Source organism: Garra rufa, chromosome 4 (genome assembly GCF_049309525.1).
Source record: "Garra rufa chromosome 4, GarRuf1.0, whole genome shotgun sequence".
NCBI classification, from domain to species: domain Eukaryota; kingdom Metazoa; phylum Chordata; class Actinopteri; order Cypriniformes; family Cyprinidae; genus Garra; species Garra rufa.
Window position 1 is genome coordinate 21759176 of NC_133364.1, and position 20937 is coordinate 21780112.

The window sequence follows — 20937 nt, forward strand, 5'->3', positions numbered from 1 at the left end:
AGAAAGATCCAGATTCAAAATCTGAAATCCAGTTTGCCTCTGCTGGTAGATAATAGAACTACATTGTAGTGGCTTAAAGAAGTAGTTCACCAAAAATTAAAATTCTGTCATTAATTACTCATCCTTATGTCGTTCCAAACGTTCGTTCATTTTCGGAAGACAAATTAAGATATATTTGATCAAATCCTTGAGCTTTCAGACCCTGCATAGATAGCAAAGCAACTGACACATTAATGGCCTAGAAATATAGTAAGGATATCAATAAAATAGTCCAAAAATTTTAAATTGTTGAATAAAGGTGTTACTTTGTTTTCTTTGCGCACAAAAACTATTTTCAAAGCTTCATAAAATTACAGTTGAACCACTTATGCCACATGGATTATTTATGACCCTGGACCACAAAACCAGTCATAAGTGTCAATTTTTTTGAAACTGAGACAATATTTGATAGGACAATATTTGAGATTCAACTATTTGAAAACCTGGAATATGAGGGTGCAAAAAATATTGAGAAAACCACCTTTAAAGTTGTCCAAATTAAGTTTTTTGATTATATTTATGGTACAAAATTTACTAAATATCTTCATGGAACAAGATCTTTACTTAATATCCTAATGATTTTTGGCATAAAAGAAAAATCAATCATTTTGACCCATACAATGTATTTTTGGCTATTGCTACAAGTATACCTGTGCTACTTATGAGTGGTTTTGTGGTCCAGGATCACATTTTATCGATGTCCATACTACCTTTTGGGGCCTTGAACTTGTCAGTTGCATTGCTGTCTTTGCAGGGTCTGAAAGCTCTCGGATTTCATAAAAAACATCTTAATTTATGTTTTGAAGATCGAAGGTCTTACAGGTTTAGAATGACATGAGGGTGAGTAATTGATGACAAAATGTACATTTTAGGGTGAACGATCCCTTTAAAACTCACTTCCGGTAACTTCCTGTTCTTTTCCTTTTCATAAATGCATTATTACAAGTCATAAATGTGTGTTTTCGTGAGTACAAAAGAAATAACACAAGCAAAGTTAATGTTGAAGAAAAGAGATGTTTACAAGGAGGTGAACTCCATACATGGGCACATGCACACACTCAAGCTTAAAATGGACAAGATAATAGCATCTCAGTGGGCGGCTTTTCATAAGCACAGTCTAATAAAAAATTATTAAAAGATATGAATAAACAGGGAAAATCGTACCTCCAGCAACTGCTGTCTTTTTGTTCACAGAGACTGTAACAGACGTGACGGCAATCACAAACCTGCCATCCACTGCAGGGAGAAAAAAAAAAAAAACTAAGCACAATACACTCAACAGGGTGTAAAGTCTCTTAATCTGTATGATGTAAACTGCATGGTGCAGGCTACCTTGTGTGCTGTCCCCTATAGGGACGTAGTACAAAAACTGTCCAGCTGGATTCTCTGCAGCACGCCGATACCAAACAGGGAAATGGTCCAGGGTAAAAATATTCTCCTTATCCGATGGAGATAAGAATTTTCTGCAAAGAAACCATCAAACCATCAGTGTGTGTGTGTGTGTGTGTGTGTGTGTGTGTGTGTGTATATATATATATATATATATATATATATATATATATATATATATATATATATATGTGTGTGTTCCGGAACATAAATATATATATTATACAAGTATTTAGATGCAACTACTATCAATGCTGTTCATTGATTTTTTTGTATAACCTCATTTATGTATAACCAAGGTTTACTGTGTTTTACTGCCTGTTCCTCTTTATCTCCCCAGTGTCGCGTGTACGTATTTTTGAGTGCATGCTGATGAAAGTTATATGATGTGCTGTGGGAGTGAGTGGCCTTAAGGAAACCTCTGACAATGCAGATGCGGTCTATGCGGTTGAGTCGTGACGCAGCCAGCAGGAGCTCTTGATTAAAGGTACTCACTTCGCCACACGTTTCTCTACGCCGACATATCTGATCATTCTCATGAGGCCGGAGCGTGTGCCCAGGAACGCCGTCTCCACACCCCCATCAATACTGCACACGACGGAGGCGAGTAAAGAATGAGAAAGGTCACGGCCGAGCACGTATTTGACTAATGAAACTTGTCTGTGACGCTGTGTGTGTGTGTGGGTGGGAAGTTTTACCCGGAGGCGTTGAGCAGCAGTGCGGTCCAGTAGGCTTCCATAGGAGCTGTGACCACTGCGTCAAACAGAGTCTGCTGCAGAAGTCTTTCATCACCTGAAGAAGAGAGAGAAGAGAACTCAACTGCAGATATCATCGTTATTCAGAACTGTTTAATTACATCAAACGGTTATGCTGTATACAGAGAATAAAAGGTACAAAGATATGAAATGATTTACATGTGCAACTAGTTTAGCTCTGTTCCGAAATTTACCAAAGTAACATCCGAACCTAAATGTAACCTTGCATGTGGCAAGTATAGGTTTATTTTTAATTCAAATGACCAATTGTGACCCTGAACCACAAAACCAGTCTTAAGTAGCATGGGTATATTTGTGGCAATAGCCAATAATACATTGTATGGATCAAAATGATTGATTTTTAATTTATGCCAAAAATCATTAGGATATTAAATAAAGATCATGTTCCATAAAGATATTTCGTATCGAAGATATTTTCCTACCATAATTATATAAAAAAATAATTTTTGATTAGTAATATGCATTGCTAAGAAATTCATTTTGACTTTAAAGGTGATTTTCTTAATATTTTGCTTTTTTTGCACCCTCAGAAAGTTGTATCTCAGCCAAATATTGTCCTATCCTAACAATCCATACATCAATGGAAAGCATATTTATTCAACTTTCAGATAATATATGAAACTCAATTTCTAAAAATTGACACTTATGACTGGTTTTGTGGTCAAGGGTCACAATTATTATTGATATTTTACAGTAAACAATGAAATGTGCATTTCACAAAGCAAACTGCGTTTTGAAACAGGGAATTTATGTTGTGTTTGTTGCTTAAAGGGACACTTCACCCAAAAATTAAAATTCTGGCATTTACTCACCGTCAAGTTTTTCCAAACCTGTATGAGTTTCTGTCTTCTGTTGAGCACACTGTTGACTTTCATAGTATGGTAAAAAAAAAAAAAACGCATGGAAATCAGTGGTTACTGTCAACTGTTTGGTTACCACATGTGACCCTGGACCACAAAACCAGTCCTAAGTAGCATGTGTATATTTGTAGCAATAGCCAACAATATGGGTCAAAATTATCGATTTTTCCAAAAATCATTAGGATATATATTAGGATTTTTTTGCAACCTCAGATTCCAGATTTTTAAATGGGTGTATCTCGGCCAAATATTGTCCTATCCCAACAAACCATTCATTAATGGAAAGCCTGTTTGTTCAGTAGATGATTTGTGGTCCAGAGTCACAAATATCTTCTTTTTTGCTCAGCAGAAGAAAGAAACTTATGTAGGTTCGGAATAACATAAGGGTAAGTAAATTATGACAGAATTTACAGTTTCAAGCACCTTGTTGACTACTTTTGTGATAGAATGCTTTTGTTTTTGCTTATTTGTAATTGAATGTGAATATAAATCAACATAAGTACACAAGTATAAACTGAAATACCAGGTTAAAACTTCTTGTCTAGTGAAATAGAACTCACATTCCAGGTCTGGTTCTTTTCCTGTTAGGTACCGAACGACAGCCTGAAACTGTGTCAGTTTGCGGTGATGTGGATCGATGTCAGTCTCACAGTATGTCCTGAAATATCAAATACCATCAGATTAGAGTATGTTCTGTCATTTCAGATGTTAAAAACAGTCTAATATGGTCGTTGATAACACCTACCATTCATTAGCAATAGTAACATCAGAAGCAGTCAGGTCATGTAGGCCTTTAAACAGGAAAACAACAGCTGAGAGGAATTACAAACAGAGGCAGGCAAATGATCTTTATTTTGCAGGTACTAATCTGAAAGTCTTTACCTTCTTCAACTGAAACATTTCCGATGAAAACATTCTTCCCGTGACCTCTGGTAAGTACAATTCCAAGACTGATAACAGAAACACACAATATTAGTCCAGAAGTCTCACACTTAACAGAGATTTATATGTGACACTGGACCACAAACCAGTCTTTCGTAGCATGAATATATTTGTGACAATAGCCAAAAATCCATTGTATAAGTCAAAATGACTGATTTTTCTTTTATGCCAAAAATCATTAGGACATTAAGTAAAAAATCATGTTCCATGAAGATATTTAGTCAATTTCTTATTGTAAATATATCAAAACTATTTCTGATTAGCAATATGTGACCCTGGACCACAAAACCAGTCATAAGGTTAAATTTTACAAAACTGAGATATATACATCATATGAAAGCTCAATAAATAAGCTTTCTATTGATATATGGTTTGTTAGGATAGGACAATATTTGGCCGAGATACATCTATTTGAAAATCTGAAATCTAAGGGTGCAAAAAATAAAAATACTGAGAAAATCACCTTTAAATTTCTCCAAATTAAGTTCTTAACAATGCATATTACTAATCAAAAATTACATTTGGATAGGTTTACAGTAGGAATTTTACAAAAAATCTTCATGGAACATGATCTTTACTTAATTTCCTAATTATTTTTGACATAAAAGAAAAATCAATAATTTTGACCCATGCAATGTATTTTTGGCTATTGCTACAAATATACCCCAGCGACTTAAGACTGGTTTTGTGGTCCAGGGTCACATATGCATTGCTAAGAACTTTATTACGACAACTTTAAAGGCGATTTTCTCAATATTTTTTGCACTCTCAGATTGCAGATTTTCAAATGGTTGTATCTTGGCCAAATATTGTCCTATCCTAACAAACCATACATCAATGGAAAGTTTTTTTTTATTCATCTCAACACTTAGTTTTGTGGTCCTAGGTCACAAATATGTTTAAATCACTACTCACCTGAATGGAGTTTCATTAATGGTAGTGTAAAAATATTCATTTTTCAGGAAAACAACTCTTTTCTGAGAAGGGAAGATATCAGCATGTAAGTATAACAGTCACAGTAGTTTATTATGAGATGAAAAAGTAAACCTAACTTTAGCTGAGAAACGAATTAAAGGTCAAAATCAACTCACTCCTTTCTCTACTGTTGCTCTGACGTCCAGAGAGAGTGTCCCACTTTCCCCTTTTACCATCGCTGTTCTCAACTAGAGGATCAAAACACACAAACACCTCGAAGCGATTGATCTAAAAATGGTGTGATGAGAGTGTGTGGATGTTTATTTATGTGAATGTGTGTGTTGTTCCACTTACTGTGTCTTCTGTGTCTTCCCACTCAACCTCTGACAGATCCACACTGTTATAATTCGGCTTTGGCCTCAGTTTCTTACCATCTTTATACTAACACAAAGTATAGAAAACAACGTTAATGTGATCCAAAACTAATAACACAATGTAATCAGCTCTTATATACAATCTCTAAAGGGAATATTGTGGAGCTCACCAAGGGTCGAAGGTCAGGATGAGAGAGTATATAGCCATTATTAGTATTTAAGAATGCATAGCCGTGAACTCCCAGCTAAAACAGTAAAGAAAAGAGTCAAAACACTGAATAATTAAGTAAAATCACATGTATTATTAAGTCTAAATAAGTCTAAATGGTCAGTAATCACTCTTATCTCATAGATAAAGCCTACCCAATAAAAGAAAAGATATTAAATTATTGACATAAGACATTATGAGGGCACCTTGTATCGAGGAGTCAATCTCATGAGCTCTTTTAAGGGGACATCAGTGCCAACCACACCAAGGAGGATCCCATGAGACAGCTACACACAAGAAAGAGCAAATTTAGAATAATGAACAATACAAATCTCTAATCAAATTTTAATTTGATTTGACCACCAAAAAACCTAATTTTTAATAGAAACGAATGAATTGAACTGTATTGAAAGATAATATAATGTATAAATGGTTAGAAACGTAAACTATTTAAATATTAATAACACCTGTCAAAGACACATCAGCTATTGATTACTTCTGGCTGGTTATATAAGCGCGTTCCCGAGCTCATTTCGTCGTCAGGCGCGGGAAAGCCGTTTGTGAGGAAATGTCGCCTGAGCGTGTTATTTACAAACCTTATCGCCTTTTAGGTACAAAAGTCGGGTTATACATTCAAAATGTAGCCGTATATATTCGACAAACATGTTGAGAGTGTTATATATTATAAATTTAATGGTTTTGTTGGATTATATGAGAGTTAATGCTTTACTAGCGATGATTTATAAACAAGGATGTGACTAGCTTCCTTCCAGTATATTGTACATTATCCCAGTTCCCAGTATCACGAACTCCCAGTGTAACTGGAAAACGCTACATTAACAAGTAAAAATAACTAAATATTGAGCATTTTGATTCATCCCAATGATTCGACTCACTAAAAAGAGTCGTTCAGTTGCCTTTCTGCAGCTGCAGTGTTTTTGAATCATTTCATTCAAAACCTGTCTTTATTATTATCCTCATTATTTATTCAAACAAGTTTTATCTTTTATTTTTCCTTTATTTAGGTCATGGCTTTTATCATGACAACAACAGTAATAACTTTTAGCATTTTTATTATGCATTTCATTTTTACCCATTCACATTTCTTTCATCCCTCTTGTTGAATAACTGAATTACATGATGAACTGAATAAAATAGATTTTTTTTGTGTGTGAAGCTACACTTTGCCTTAATATTAGGCAGGTCAGGAGTCATTTCAGAGAGAGCTGAAGCTTTTAAGTTTAAGTGTTTTTGGTAACTCACCGTTTCTTCTTTCTTGCTGAACACAGGCATAGCCACAGAGGTCATCAACAGCAAACTCTGAGCTTGTGTGTTAAAAAGCTGAAAGACGAGAGAGACAGAGAGGAAGAGAGAGACGACATAGACTGAACTGATGGTAAATCCCAGCAAGGCCTGTGAAGTGGACAGCAAGCTGAACAAGACCATAGATTACTTCCATCAAAAGCAGGAGCTTCTCTGGTAGGTGGAATCAGTTTCTTATTGTTCTACCAAACACAACCAGAGTTTTTAAAGAATTTATATCAATTTCCTGAGGGAGTAGAGCCAAATAGTTGAGCCAAACCCATCTGCTACAAGACAGATCATAGTCTAAGAGACCTTATTTTCAAGTAGTGTACTTACTGTCTATTGCCTTTGTAGGACAGTGTAGTCATCTCAAAATCCCACATAATTCTTTAGAAACCTCTCCATTTCCACAGAATTCAAATCTTACACATTGAAATTAGCCCTCTCAGCTCTATGTAACACACTTACCATATTTAAATCCACATAATCGATGCAGAAATTGCGTGTAGCACCTTTGTGAAAATTATTTGGCCTAAACCTGCATATCACTTTCAATTTTTGAGTGAAAATCTACCAGATGTTTGATTACACTAAAACCTTCACAGGTATCAGAACTTCTAATTGCAACTAAATTCTATTTAACAAGGAACTTTAAGGAACTAAATTGCCAGAACACATGAACTACTGCATTTAGGTGTACAGGATCATTTTTGATCTACTGCGGAGAATGTAATAGTTTACCTCAGCTGTATTGGGTAGCTGAAATGGGATGACAGACATAATAGAGTAACAGACGTAATGAGATCATGTTCTGCTAATGAAATTACAATATGAAATGTTCAAGATTAATGAAGGCAAAAATGATCAATATGACGTTTTCGGACAAAATGCAACATGACTGATGTCTACAAAAGAAAAGAGAGAGTGAACGATAAAAGGTAAGCGGCTCACCACACTGTCCATGTAAGCCTCTGTCCAAATTATGTCATGGTCATGGTTGATGACCATTGGCCTGCTCAGCACATGAAGATACTCCATCACATTCTCTTGTACATCCGCCAGAGTAGAGATATGAGTGTAGTAACCTAATTACAAGCACACAAAAACAACAGTAATGAGAACATGTGATTGATTTATTGATCGGTTACCAGCAGAGGGCATAACTGTCACACAATTTAATTACAATTCTATTAGAACAGCTTGTGGAAAGAACAGAAATATCAAGATTTTTTTTTTAAATTGTCGCTTCCAGGTTTGAAGAAGGAAGGTAAATTAATAAAAGCTAAAAAGTCATGAACATTTCTACTGTCAGTTTAATTTTGCACAAGTCTGTCAAACTGCCTTTTGTGATCAGTGTTGTCATTGTTAGTTTTAGAACTATATAAAAACATGGTAATTAAAATGAAATTGAAATAAAGCAAAATATATATTACACTTTAATAAAAATCAATTAAACTTTTAAATAAATTAAAGTTTTTTTTACAAGTTTTGTACTACTAAATCTAAAATTGGGAAAATAAATTAGTTAACAATATATTGAAATATAAAAAATAAAATAAAAAATGTCAAAATGAAAAAAAGCATTGAAGAAAGTTAGTAAAATCAAAAGTAGTTAGTTAGTAAAAATAAAAACTGAAGTTAAACTACCAGTCAGAAGTTTTTAAGTAAGTAATATTTTAAATATTTTCTATTTGAATATATTTTAAAATGTAATTTATGTATTTTTTTGTCTAATTAATTTGTCTAATATTCTGATTTGCTGCTCAAAAACATTTATTATTATTATTATTATTATTATTATTATTATTATGCTGTAAACAGCTGAGTAGATTTTTTTCAGGTTTCTTTGATGAATAGAAAGCATTTATCTGAAATAGAAATCTTTTGTAACATTAGAAATGTTAAAAAAAATAATATACTGATGCCAAGCTTTTGAATGGTATAGTGTATAATGTTACAAAAGCTTTTTATTTCAGATAAATGCTTTCTATTCATCAAAGAATCCTAAAACAATGGACTCAACTGTTTCAAATGCTGATGATAATAATAATAATACATGTTTCTTAAACAGCAAATCAGCATATTAGAATGATTTCTGAAGGATCATATGACACTTAAGACACTAAAGAGTAATGATGCTAATAATTTAGCTTTGATCACAGAAATAAATTACATTTCATATATTCAAATAGATAAGTTATTTTAAATAAATAGTAAAAAAATATTTCAAAATTGCACACTTTTTGCTCTACTTTGGATCAAATAAATGCAGGCTTGGTGAGCAGAAGAGACTTCTTTAAAAACATTAAAAATCTTAATGTTCAAAAACTTTTGACTGGTAGCGTATATATAAAAATAAAAAGTTATTTTTAAAATATTAATAAATATTGTAGTTGTGTATAAATAATGCTATATGTTTTAACTATAGTGCTCAGAAAAAAACAACGGTTTAGGAAACACTGGAAAGAAAGTCAGTATGCATTATAAATATTGTACAAAGTGTGCACAGTTTCCTTACAAATAATAGATGTGACTAGCTCAGGTCGTTTCCAATAATCCTCTGTTTTAATTAAGGTAGATCTCACCTTTATTGTTGCATGCAATCCATTTGACATTGTTAGCAAATGTTAGCTCTCGTCCAATCAGATACGTGAACACGCGCACCTGTTTGAGAGCATATTGTTTTATCAGATTATGCACACATGTTAAGCATGTATCCATAGTGACTCTCTATGTGTTTGTGTGTATTTGGTACCTTGCGTTCTGGCCAATTGAACTCCTCAAACACCTGCTGAAAATCTTCCATGGCTCCATCGGTGATCAACATAATTGCCTGGTTACATAAACTACCCCTGCCTTCTGCTGCTGCCTACACACACAAACAAACTTTTGATATAGCAATATTTCCATATGGATATACTGTGTATTCATCCCCTCAAACACTAACTCTTACCTCGTTGAGAATCTTGAAGGACTCTTTTATGGCTTTCTTCACCTTTCCTTCACCCTTCACCTGCAACTCTTCCACCAAAAGTTTGAAGTGCTAGAAATAAATAGGATGAATGAATGCAGTAATTATTAAAATCTCAACTGAATCGACTGCTCTGTGCAAGTAAAGAAAACATTACCTCACGGTTATCAAGGTCGGCCTGTACCAGTGTGCCTTTAAAACAGGGCTCTACATACCGGACATAATCACTGTACTAGAAAGAGAGAAAATATTAGGTGTTATTTATATTGTTATTATTAATATTAGGTGTACTGATGTCTTTAGGAAATAATTTTTTTCCTAATATTTAACCATTGACAAAAGCCATTCAACATTAAAGTATAATTAAGAGCTATCAGTTTTAACATTTACTAAATGTTGAAAAAATGAAAAACTTGAAAAAATAACAACTTCTAATTTAAGTGAACTTAAAACAATCTTCACATAAACCCATTATTTACCTGTGCCTTTCAGCAAGTGGAAAATATACAGAAACTAAAAGTTAGCAAACACTAAGAACTAAATTAAATATCCTTAAAGCTACGAAAGTTATTGATTTCCTCTTTTTTCTTTTATTCTTTCTTAACAGACATCACAGCAGCTTGGTTTTTAGGTTATTTGGCTGCTATTACTTTAAGAGCTGCCGTTGCTGAAAGTAATGCCATTAAATTGGAAAAATTAATCATTTTGACAGCACTAGTTCAAAGTCAAGTTTAGGCAACAAAGCCTTTGTTGCACAACATCAAAAGCACTCTGTAGTGAGGACACTACATTACACGCTTAGTGTAATTTAGGTGCGCTACAATAAATCAGTGTCATCAGCATAAAAAAAGAAAATTAACATTACTAATAATATTACTAAAATTAAAGTCAAGGTTATTAATGTAAATAATAAAAAAGAGGCCCCAAAACAGAGCCCCGAGGAACACCCCTCACATTGTGATCTGCAATGGTCCAGATGAGTGTAGAGGATTTTTGTTCTTACCGCAATGACGTTGACAAAGTCGTTTTCACCAAGTGTGTCTAGAATGGTGTTGATGGTGTGTTTAGCAATGGTGAGCCGTAAACCCTTCATACTTCCGCTAATGTCCACAGCAATAATGATGTCTTTGGGAGACGTGGCTGCCTGGATGTACCTGAGAAGGAGAAAAAAAAACTGAAATGTTCGCCTAATTTTTAAAGAAATACTAACAATCAGTTTTGTTGACTACAACTATTAAAAATGGTTTAATTTTAGTGAAATAATGCTGAAAAATAAATATTAAATATTAGATGAAAAACCTAAACTTAAGCAATATTAGAAATGTTGGCAATACATACATTTTAATTACTAAAATTACTAAAACTGAAACAACATAAATAAAAGCTAAAGAGTAGTGCTGTCAGTCGATAAAAAAAACGATTAAGAAAACAAATTAATCACACATTTTTCTGAAATTAATTATTCCCACCTAACATTAAAGTTTTTAATTATAATTTTATATTGTAGTACCGTATATTGACCCGAATATAAGACTTTTTTTTTCTTCTTGGAAATACATCTGAAAAAACACATTCGTCTTATATTCAGGGTCTAGACTTTGACATGTCAATAATACACCTAAAACTATATGTGGCGCCAAATTCGCGTAAAACCAGTGTGCCAAGAAATACGTAATGTAATGTTTGTCCATAATGTTAGAGCAATGCGATTGAAAACAAAAGAAAAAGAAAAGCTTACAGCAGCATGAGTCTTGACGGTCATGTTAGCCTGATGGAACCAAACTTCCTCTGTAAGTGATTTTAAAACGTCAGACAGTACTCAGATTTGAAGACTCTTAATGAAATGTTGGTTGGCTACTATGAGATGACCTGATATTTTTATGGTGTATCAAAAAGTGTATATTTTTTATTGTTGGTGCATTTTACCAGTATTTAGCACACTTTAAAAATAAAAACTAAAAAAGGAAAAATATGCAATATAAACTAATTAAAGATTTTTTTCCCTTAATAAAACACAAGATTTGGTTTTCAAAAAGTTTTTTTTCCAAAAGGTACATTTTTTCCAAAAGGTACATTTTAAAAAAGGGGGTCGGCTTATATTAAAGATTTTTTTCCCTTAATAAAACACAAGATTTGGTTTTCAAAAAGTTTTTTTTTCCAAAAGGTACATTTTAAAAAAGGGGGTCGTCTTATAACCAGGGTCGGCTTATATTTGGGTCAATATGGTAATTTCATATTCAGTCTTCAAATTAATGTATAAACAACAACAAAAAAAGACAGTACAATCTTAGAATTTGTTAATTTTTTTTATGACTGAAGGTGAGTTATTGATGTCTCTAGGAAATTGTTCTTTTTTCCTAATATTTAACAATTGACTATAGCCATTCAACATTACAGTATAATTGAGAGCTATCAATTTTAACATTTGTTAGACTTAAAAAAAAACTTTGTTCTTCAGCAAGTAGGACATATACAGAAATTGAATTGAGATATCAAACACTAAATACTTAATTAAAAATAGATGATTCCTTAAAGGCACCTTTTGTTCTTTAATTAATAGACATCACAGCAGCTGGGTTATTTGGCTGCTATTACTCTAAGAGCTGCCACTACTAAACGTGTTGCAGATCTGACACGCATGCGCATAATGTTTTAATATGAAATGATACGTGCTTTTGAAGCACATGTGCTACGAACACAGTATACCAGCTAACAGGACAGATAAATTCGTATTTACTGACATATGGCCTGACAACTGTCACTGTCGTTTAACTGAAGCTGCTTAGTCACCTGTACCTTTCCCTCGCTCGTTAGACTAGCACTTGGTACTGAAGTGAAGTTGGAGTGTGTATCTGAAAAGTCTCCCATTTGATGTGGTCATAAAGTCATGTGCGTCTAAATAAACACTTCTTTTCAAGAAAAGAGACAGAAGCTGGAAAAATGAATTGCCTGTTTTTAAAATTACTAAAACAAATTCAAATTAAAATGAAAACTGATTCTAAAAATAGAAGTTCAAAATACGAATAAATACTAAAGTAGTTTATAAATACTACAATAACACTAGCTCAGATGACCACAGACAAACACTCGAGACCTTTCACAGTAATAATTCCTCAACCGGATAACAGTGTGTGAAATCTCATCTACGTAATGTTCTGAGAGAAGGAAGTAATGAGATCACCATAAGAAGGTGACAGAGAGACTGAAACTTAAGACTGAACATTCCAGTAGTAGTCTGCTATTCACATTTTGAATTAGCTTACTTGTGTTTATTTAACTTATTAATATAACAGAACTACTCAAATTACATAAACGCAGCACAGTGATTACTTTAGCTGTTCAGATATAGGAACGTAACACAAGACAACGGGCCTGTACTTTGCGTTCGTTACTGCTAAAGGGATTGTGAGCATTAGCTGTAATAGTGTTAGTCCTGGCAGAAGGTGTTTGAGGAAACTGGGCAGATGCAGCAAGTCAGTCACGGAAAGGAATAAAGATTAAAATCTTGCACTGAGATCAGACCTGCAGCCCTTTGACCCTGGACTGCAGCCAAATCACTAATCTTGATGTCCCTCTTGAGTTCTTAATGGTTAATAGAGGTGAAAAACATCTATCACACTCAGTAATCCAACATTTGTTGCAGTTTTGAACCTATACTCACCAGTTGCGATTCCTGCCATCAAAAGTGACTACTCCATTTTCATCAGGTGTCCACTTGATACCTTAAAGAGTATAGAAATAGATATGATTACAGTCTCTTTTCCATGCGAGAGAGGGATTTATTTGTTCATGTGTGTGAGATCTAGGAGGCTTGAGTTTATCGGTTTTGTTACTGTGTCAATAGTGTGATGACATGATGATGAATGAGAGAGGCAGAGAGAAGAGCCTGAGTCACTGTCACCACTAATTACACCAGTAATTCCATGTCAGTCAGACTCTCAACTCTCTGTCTGAAAAATGCATGTTCAAACGCTGTAATTTATGTGTGCTATGTTTCATCCCGTAACTTGCAATGGTGCATTTGAAGTAGTAAGGCTGTTGTGTAAAGATTACCAGGGTAAAGTCTGAAAAATCCTGTTGAGCTGCCGAAGTACTGCCAGGTTAGAGTCGGGTCCTTTTCAAAGTTACTGGTAAAAATGTCATTCAGCGCTTCTGACATAAAAACCTGGTTCAGAATATCAGGATCTGGAAGACAAATTGAGATTTGCTTTATCTTTTTCTAATTAGGGATGAAAGTGGACTGTTTCATTTCTGCATCTTACCTTTGTTATAGACATTGGTGGGCACTTGTATGACACTTTGCTGGGTACTGACAGGCAGTTTGTTGAAGTGTTCATTCGGTTCCAGAGGAAATTCACCCCCCAGATCCACAAAGTTCCCATCCTCATCCAGTGTGTTAATCATCATGGAATTGTAGTAGTCAAACTGCAGAAAAACTAATTAATTTGAATATAGATCGAGGGATGGATAGAAGCTTAAGGAGATGGAAGAATGGATAGACAGCTCACCTGTAATGTTGCATTATATTCATGATAAAGATCTGCATCTTCTACTGTCTCTGCCATTCTCTATATATCAAAACAAACATAAAAAAAAAAAATTCAGGAGATGACTTTCTTATTGAAAACTGAAATGATTCCATAACAAATCATTTTGATAGGAAGACATTTATAAACACTGATATCTCTGACCTTGACGGATTTCATCTTTCTGCCCAGCATGTTCTCCATATCTTCAGCAAATTCCTTCACCATCTTTAAACCATCCACTTCCTGCATCTTGACTATGGGCTCCACATCTTTATATTTCTACAGACACATACATTTACTTTAATAAAGAGGTACCATGCCATAGTTTTTTTAGTTTTTAATATAAAGCTAATTAATATTAATATAGACTAGTGGGGTAGGCTGTTATAATTCTAATTAGCTTTACCCTACTCCTAAAAGATACGTTTTTCCATTAAAAAACATATTTGAAAACAGATTTAAAGGGATAGTTCACCCATCCTAGGTGTATATGACTTTCTTCTTTCAGACGAATACAATCAGAGTTATAAAATGTCCTGGCTCTTCCAATATTTATAATGGCAGTGAATGGGTGTTGAGATTTTGAAACCCAAAAAAGTGTCCATCCATCATTAAAAGTGCTCCAAACGGCTCTGTGGGTTAATAAAGGGCTTCTAAAGTGAAGCGATGTATTTGTGTAAGAAAAATATTTAAAACTGCGAGAACCGAGTTTTGTTTACAGCCAAGGAAAACCAGCCTCCTCTTGGCTTATATCGAAATCATCCAACATTTTTCTTTGCATATCCTTGTTTTTTACTTCTGATTCATGAGAGATGTTTTGTTTTGCTCTCTCTTCCCCGTGACTTCTCACCGGAGCTTACGCAATGCCTTAGTCATGTTATCTGCTGGAACGCTACTCTCTCATGAACGCGTGTACAACAGTTAACGGAAGCTAGAGATTACAGTTTATAAAGCTTTAAATATGGATATTTTTTTTACACAAACACATCGATTCACTTCAGAAGGCCTTTATTAACCCCCTGAAGCCATATGGCATTTTTTTAATTATAGATGGATGCACTTTTTTGGACTTCAAAATCTCAACACCCATTCACTGCCATTATAAAGCTTAAAAGAGCCAGGACATTTGTAATATAACTCAGATTGTATTTGTCTGAAAAAAGATGAAAAGAAGTCATATACACCTAGGATGGCTTGAGGGTGAGTAAATTAATAATATGAAGAATAATAAGAAGATGTTGAAGAGGTAGAATTTCATTTTATAAAGCACCTAGGTCACTTTGCAATACAGAGGAATGATAAGCATCACAGCAATTCACAAACATGCTGTTTCTGTAATACACTGTTTTGCAATGCACTGTTGAAGTCAGAATTCAGAAAACAATAAACAGCAGATCACTTTGATAACCGCAAAAGCAAAGGCCAAGTTCTACATCATTGTTCAGTATCAAAGGCCAACATTGAGCAGAATCTCAATCTGTGTCCAAAGCAATGAGTCCTGCTCTCTGCACATAGAGGCCAGGAGGAAGCAGGAGGTCAGACAGGGATAATCCACCTCCACACAACACACTGTAAGAGTACCAGGCTTTATTCTGAGCTTAGATTAGAGACACAAAAACAAAAGGGGAAAAAAAACGAGAGAAAAAGAATAGAGGGAGGAGGAGATGCAGCAGTCTGGGAAGGTTAATCCTCTTCCTGCCTCACTGTTTCAGGCACATCCTGCTGTTGTGCTCCACTAATAAAGGCCCTTAAGGTGAAAGAACGCCCACATATTCAGGTCAGATATAAACTGGTCGTTATATGACTCTCTGGTAGGCAGATGGGGCTGCTTATAGGCTGGCACCGGGTCTATGGTTAACAGTACAAAGTAATGTTAATTAGAGTGTAGTGTAAATTCAAACAGATGTCAGATAACTAAACACAGCTGCATCTGACATTTACTAGCAGTTAGTGATTTACGGATAAAATCTGCTTTCTCTGCAGATTATCAGACAATAGCAGAAATATCTCTGATTGCTTTGGGGATAAAATCAGATTTTCATCTTCTACTGTCTCCATAGACAAACCTTCTGTAAGAGTTGAGCGCCTGAGTATCTGTTTGACAAGGCCAAAAGCTGTTTTCCAAAGGTCTCAGCCCACTGTTGAACCCTGTTCAAAATACAAACAGAAAAGCATTAGGCATTACATCTTTCTTACATTTTACAATTAAATCTGAGAGCTTTCTTACCCTGCATAGACAACAACGCAACTACCATGTTCAAGGTCCAGAAAGGTAGTAAGAACATTGTTAAAATAGTCCATGTGACATGATTCTCATTGCATTTTATGAAGCAAAATGCACACCGAAAGTATTCTCATAGCTTCATAAAATTAAGGTTGAACCACTGATGTCACATGGACTAATTTAACAATGTCCTTACTACCTTTCTGGGTCTTGAACGTGGTTGCGTTGCTGTCCATGCAGGGTCAGAAAGCTCTCAGATTTCATAATTTGTGTTCCAAAGATGAACAAAGGTCTTAGAGGTTTGAAACGATATGAGGGTGAGTAATTAATGACTGAATATTTATTTTGGGGTGAACTGTCACTTTTAAGATCAGTGGTAGCTCAAAGTAGAGGATTTTAGGCTGCTATCATCAACTAATAGTGAGGGAAATTTCCACTTTTGCCACTCTGCCAGTGTGACCGTTAAAGATTTTAAGCTTAGTAAGGTTTGTGTTTGCCATAGTTTGATTTTCAGGAATTAAATTAGCTTTCAGAGGGACCAAAAAGTCTGTTCAGACAGGTTGTGTGTGTGGATTTTGAGCAAATGTTGCCAGTGGAGGTTAAGCTTTGGCTTACAGTATTTTGGCTTTATACAAGGGGTGACAGGAGGTGTGCAGATCATGACCTGCAAGCATTAAGATGAGATTTGGAGACATACTGCAGTTCTGCTTAAGGAATCAAAGGAGTACTATTAGTGGTTCATATATTTGCTTTGAGTTTCTATATAAATGTGTGAGGGTAGAGTGCAAGTGTGAGATATTAATCAATAAAGGAGCCTAAAGCTCTCTCTTACATTGTGCAGATTTTATATTCATGGGGTTGTTGGCATGTTAATACAGCTAAACTCGTGCTGAGATAAACTGGACTCACGTTTCAGGCGGTATCCTCATCTGAGCTTGTGTTTGGATGGTCCATGTTGAAATCAGCACCCAGAGCAGTGTGATGCTCCTCATCCTATCCATTAACCGCCTGCCACGTGCATAAAACAGCAGTGTGTATGTTCTCCAGCTCACCGGAGCCTGAAGTCAGAAGGTGTGCGGTAATTCCAGTCTGGTCTTGATATCAGAACGGACACAAAAGAAACTCCGGAAGCTTCAAAAGTGTGTTTTTGGGTGACACAAAAAACTTCCAAGAATGTTCTTCTGAAGTAATGACATCCAGTTCTGTTTTCCCCATTACTGATCATCCCCGCTTGATGTTTACGTCTCATATTTCCATCATTCTTTTCATCACGCTCTTTCTTCCTCTAAGAGTCCCACCGATGATGTCTTCACTTGAACTGACTGGCCAGCTGGTAACTTTTGCAGTTTCACCTGTCTTTCGGTTTCTCTTATGTTCAACGCAGCTGGGAGGAAGTGAAACAGAAGCAGATACGCTCACACAATCAGTTGGCCCTCCCCACTATGATAATCCACATGGATTACTCTTCACTCCCACATTGGAGAGAGAGAGAGAGAGAGAGAGAGACGTAGAAGATGTAAGGGTGGGTGAGGGGCAGATGTGTTGGAATAGAGAGATAAAGTAAAAGAGAAAAGGGTGAGTGAGAGGAGTGCATCTCTCAGATGTGATGCAAAGCTGAATTTTCAGAACCATTCTTTAGTGTCACATGATATTTAGTGTCACATGATCCTTCAAAAATCATTATCATATGCTGATTTGTGCAAACAGTTCTGCTGATTAATATTTTTCTGAAAACTTTTTAAATTTTTAAACAGTCTAATGCATCCTTGCTTAAAAAATGAACGGTGTATGCACAAGTGTTCACACAAATGTGGTTAATCACATTAATCATGAAATTACACAGATCTACTTTGACAACTTAAAATCTTTTTGTCTCTCTGTATTTAATAACATATCTTTTGTTTTACCATTTAAAACCCAACAAACTTCTTTTTTTGTGAAAAGAAATACACTTTTACTCTTTTTCTTTCAAACAATCATCTACCCTCCATTGAAATCTCATTTAACTTTAATAACGGCAGTATGATTTTAATAACAGCTGCATTACTGAACTACATAATCCTTCTTTATTTTAAGCACTATTAAAACAGTCCACATTCTTTTTCCCTAAAACACACACAGACTTGTGAGTGTCAGTGTCCAGATGTCATGTTCTAGATTTTTCCCACTGACCCAGTTAGTGCGAATAACAGCTTTCATCCTCCAGACAGATACACACCTGCACTGTGTGTGTGTTTGTGCTTGCAGAGGTGAGCTGAGGATTTCAGTCTTGTGAGAATGAAAGTGGACACAGTGAGCGCGATTACAGAATGACACATTTTATTCTGCAAGAGAGGATGATGTTAAGCTTTATTGCACAATATGTATTTTTTTTTAGATTTTTTTTTTGTTTTTGAAAATGATTTCTAGGAGTTAAATTGAAATGAATACTTTTTCAATAAGGAAAAAAGTATTGTGTGTGTGTATGTTCGTGTGTATACAGTCAACCCCGAAATTATTCATACCCCTGGCAAATTCTGACTTAAAGTTACTTTTATTCAACCAGCAAGTTTTTTTTTTTTTAGAAAAGAGAATGATATAGACGTCTCCCAGAAGATAATAAGATGATGTACAAGAGGTATCATTGTGGAAAAAATTACTACTCATCTTTTATTTACATTTGAACAAAAAGTAGCATGTCCAAAATTATTCATACCCTTCTCAATAATCAATAGAATAGCGTTTATTGGCTATTACAGCAATCAAATGCTTCCTATAATTGCTGACCAGCAGTTTGCAAAGAGTATGAATAATTTTGGACACTTTTTGTTCAAATGTAAATAAAAGCTGAGAAATATTTTTTTCCACAATGATGCCTCTTGTACATCGACTTATTATCTTTTGGGAGAAGCCTGTTATTTCCGGTCAAAAAAAATCTTGCTGGTTGAATATATAAAAGTAACTTTAAGTCAGAATTGCCAGGGGTATGAATAATTTCAGGCTAGACTGTATACAGTTAGGTCCATATATATTTGGACACTGACACAATTTTTATTATTTTAGCTGTTGACCAAAACATATTCAAGTGACAGTTATACAATGAATATGGGCTTAAAGTGCACACTCTGAGCTTTCATTTTTAGGGCAGTCTCATCAAATTGGTAGAAAGGTTAAGAAATTACAGCTCTTTAATATGTACCTCCCCCTTTTTCAAGGGACCATAAGTAATTGGACAGTTGACTCAAAAGCTGTTTCATGGACAGTTGTGGGCTATTCCTTCATTTTTTTCTACATCAATTAACCAGGTAAAAGGTTTGGAGCTGATTCTAAGTGTGCCATTTGCATTTGGAAGCTGTTGCTCTGAACCCATCATGCAGTCGAAAGAGCTCTGCATGCAAGTAAAACAGACAATTGTTAGGCTTCAAAAACAAAACAAATGCATCAGAGAGATAGCAGGAACATTAGAAGTGGCCAAATCAACAGTTTGGTGAATTCTGAGAAGAAAAAGAACACACTGGTGAGCTCAGCAACATAAAAAGGCCTGGATGTTCACAAAAGACGACAGTATGGTAGATGATTGGATGATCCTCTCCATGGTAATAAAACATTTTACAACATCCAGCCAAGTGAAGAATACTCTCCAGGAGGTAGACCTGTCACTGTCAAGTCTACAATCAAGAGAAGACTTCACCAGAGCAAAATAGAGAGGGTTTACCACAAGGTGCAAACAAGACCAGATTAGACTTTGTCAAAAAAAACATTTAAAAAAGCCAGACCACTTCTGGAAAAGCATTTTTTGGACTGCTGAAATTAAAATCAATGTGTACCAGAATGACAGGAAGAAAAAAGTATGAAGAAGGCTTGGAACAGCTCATGATCCAAAGCCTACAACATCATCTGTGAACATGGTGGAGCAGTGTAATGGCATGAGCATGCATGGCTTCCAGTGGCACTGGGTTACCGGTGTTTAGTGATGATGTGACAGAAGACAGAAGCAGCCGGAAGAATTCTGAATTGTATAGGGATATACTGTCTGCCCAGATTCAGTTAAATGGAGCAAAGTTGTTTGGGCGGCTCTTCATAGTACAACTGGACGATGACCTAAAACATACAGCAAAAGCAACCCAGGAGTTTTTAAAGGTAAAAAAGTGGAATATTCTGCAATGGCCAAGTCAATCTTCTGATTTCAAATTGATTGAGCATGCATTTCACTTGCTGAAGACAAAACTAAAGGCAGAAAGACTCACAAACCAACAACAACTGAAGTCAGCTGCAGTAAAGGCCTGGCAAAGCACCATAAAGGAGGAAACCCAGTCTATGGTGATGTCAATTAGTTCCAGACTTAAGACAGTCATTGCCTGCAAAGGATTCTCAACAAAATATTAAAAATGAACATTTTATTTATGATTATATTTATTTGTCCAAT

General features: G+C 35.1%; 1 protein-coding gene across 1 annotated transcript in view; it reads right to left on the reverse strand.

Annotated features, from left to right (window-relative positions):
* cacna2d4a (calcium channel, voltage-dependent, alpha 2/delta subunit 4a) overlaps positions 1-17893 on the reverse strand; it is a 54759-nt gene extending 36866 nt beyond the window's left edge. Inside the window, exons 1-27 of the mRNA XM_073838854.1 lie at positions 17442-17893; positions 16375-16456; positions 14471-14587; positions 14288-14347; positions 14042-14204; positions 13833-13964; positions 13441-13501; positions 10783-10933; positions 9937-10011; positions 9762-9851; positions 9564-9677; positions 9394-9472; positions 7760-7893; positions 7550-7567; positions 6767-6844; positions 5710-5790; positions 5466-5540; positions 5276-5362; positions 5098-5169; positions 4922-4983; positions 3947-4014; positions 3810-3855; positions 3625-3722; positions 2127-2220; positions 1924-2016; positions 1372-1502; positions 1204-1275 (exon numbers count right to left, since the gene is read on the reverse strand). Of these exons, the coding sequence (XP_073694955.1) occupies positions 1204-1275; positions 1372-1502; positions 1924-2016; positions 2127-2220; positions 3625-3722; positions 3810-3855; positions 3947-4014; positions 4922-4983; positions 5098-5169; positions 5276-5362; positions 5466-5540; positions 5710-5790; positions 6767-6844; positions 7550-7567; positions 7760-7893; positions 9394-9472; positions 9564-9677; positions 9762-9851; positions 9937-10011; positions 10783-10933; positions 13441-13501; positions 13833-13964; positions 14042-14204; positions 14288-14347; positions 14471-14587; positions 16375-16456; positions 17442-17533 (2425 nt within the window). The 5' untranslated portion in view covers positions 17534-17893. The remainder of the gene's footprint in view (positions 1-1203; positions 1276-1371; positions 1503-1923; positions 2017-2126; positions 2221-3624; positions 3723-3809; positions 3856-3946; positions 4015-4921; positions 4984-5097; positions 5170-5275; positions 5363-5465; positions 5541-5709; positions 5791-6766; positions 6845-7549; positions 7568-7759; positions 7894-9393; positions 9473-9563; positions 9678-9761; positions 9852-9936; positions 10012-10782; positions 10934-13440; positions 13502-13832; positions 13965-14041; positions 14205-14287; positions 14348-14470; positions 14588-16374; positions 16457-17441) is intronic.
* Between the last annotated feature and the right edge of the window lie 3044 nt (positions 17894-20937).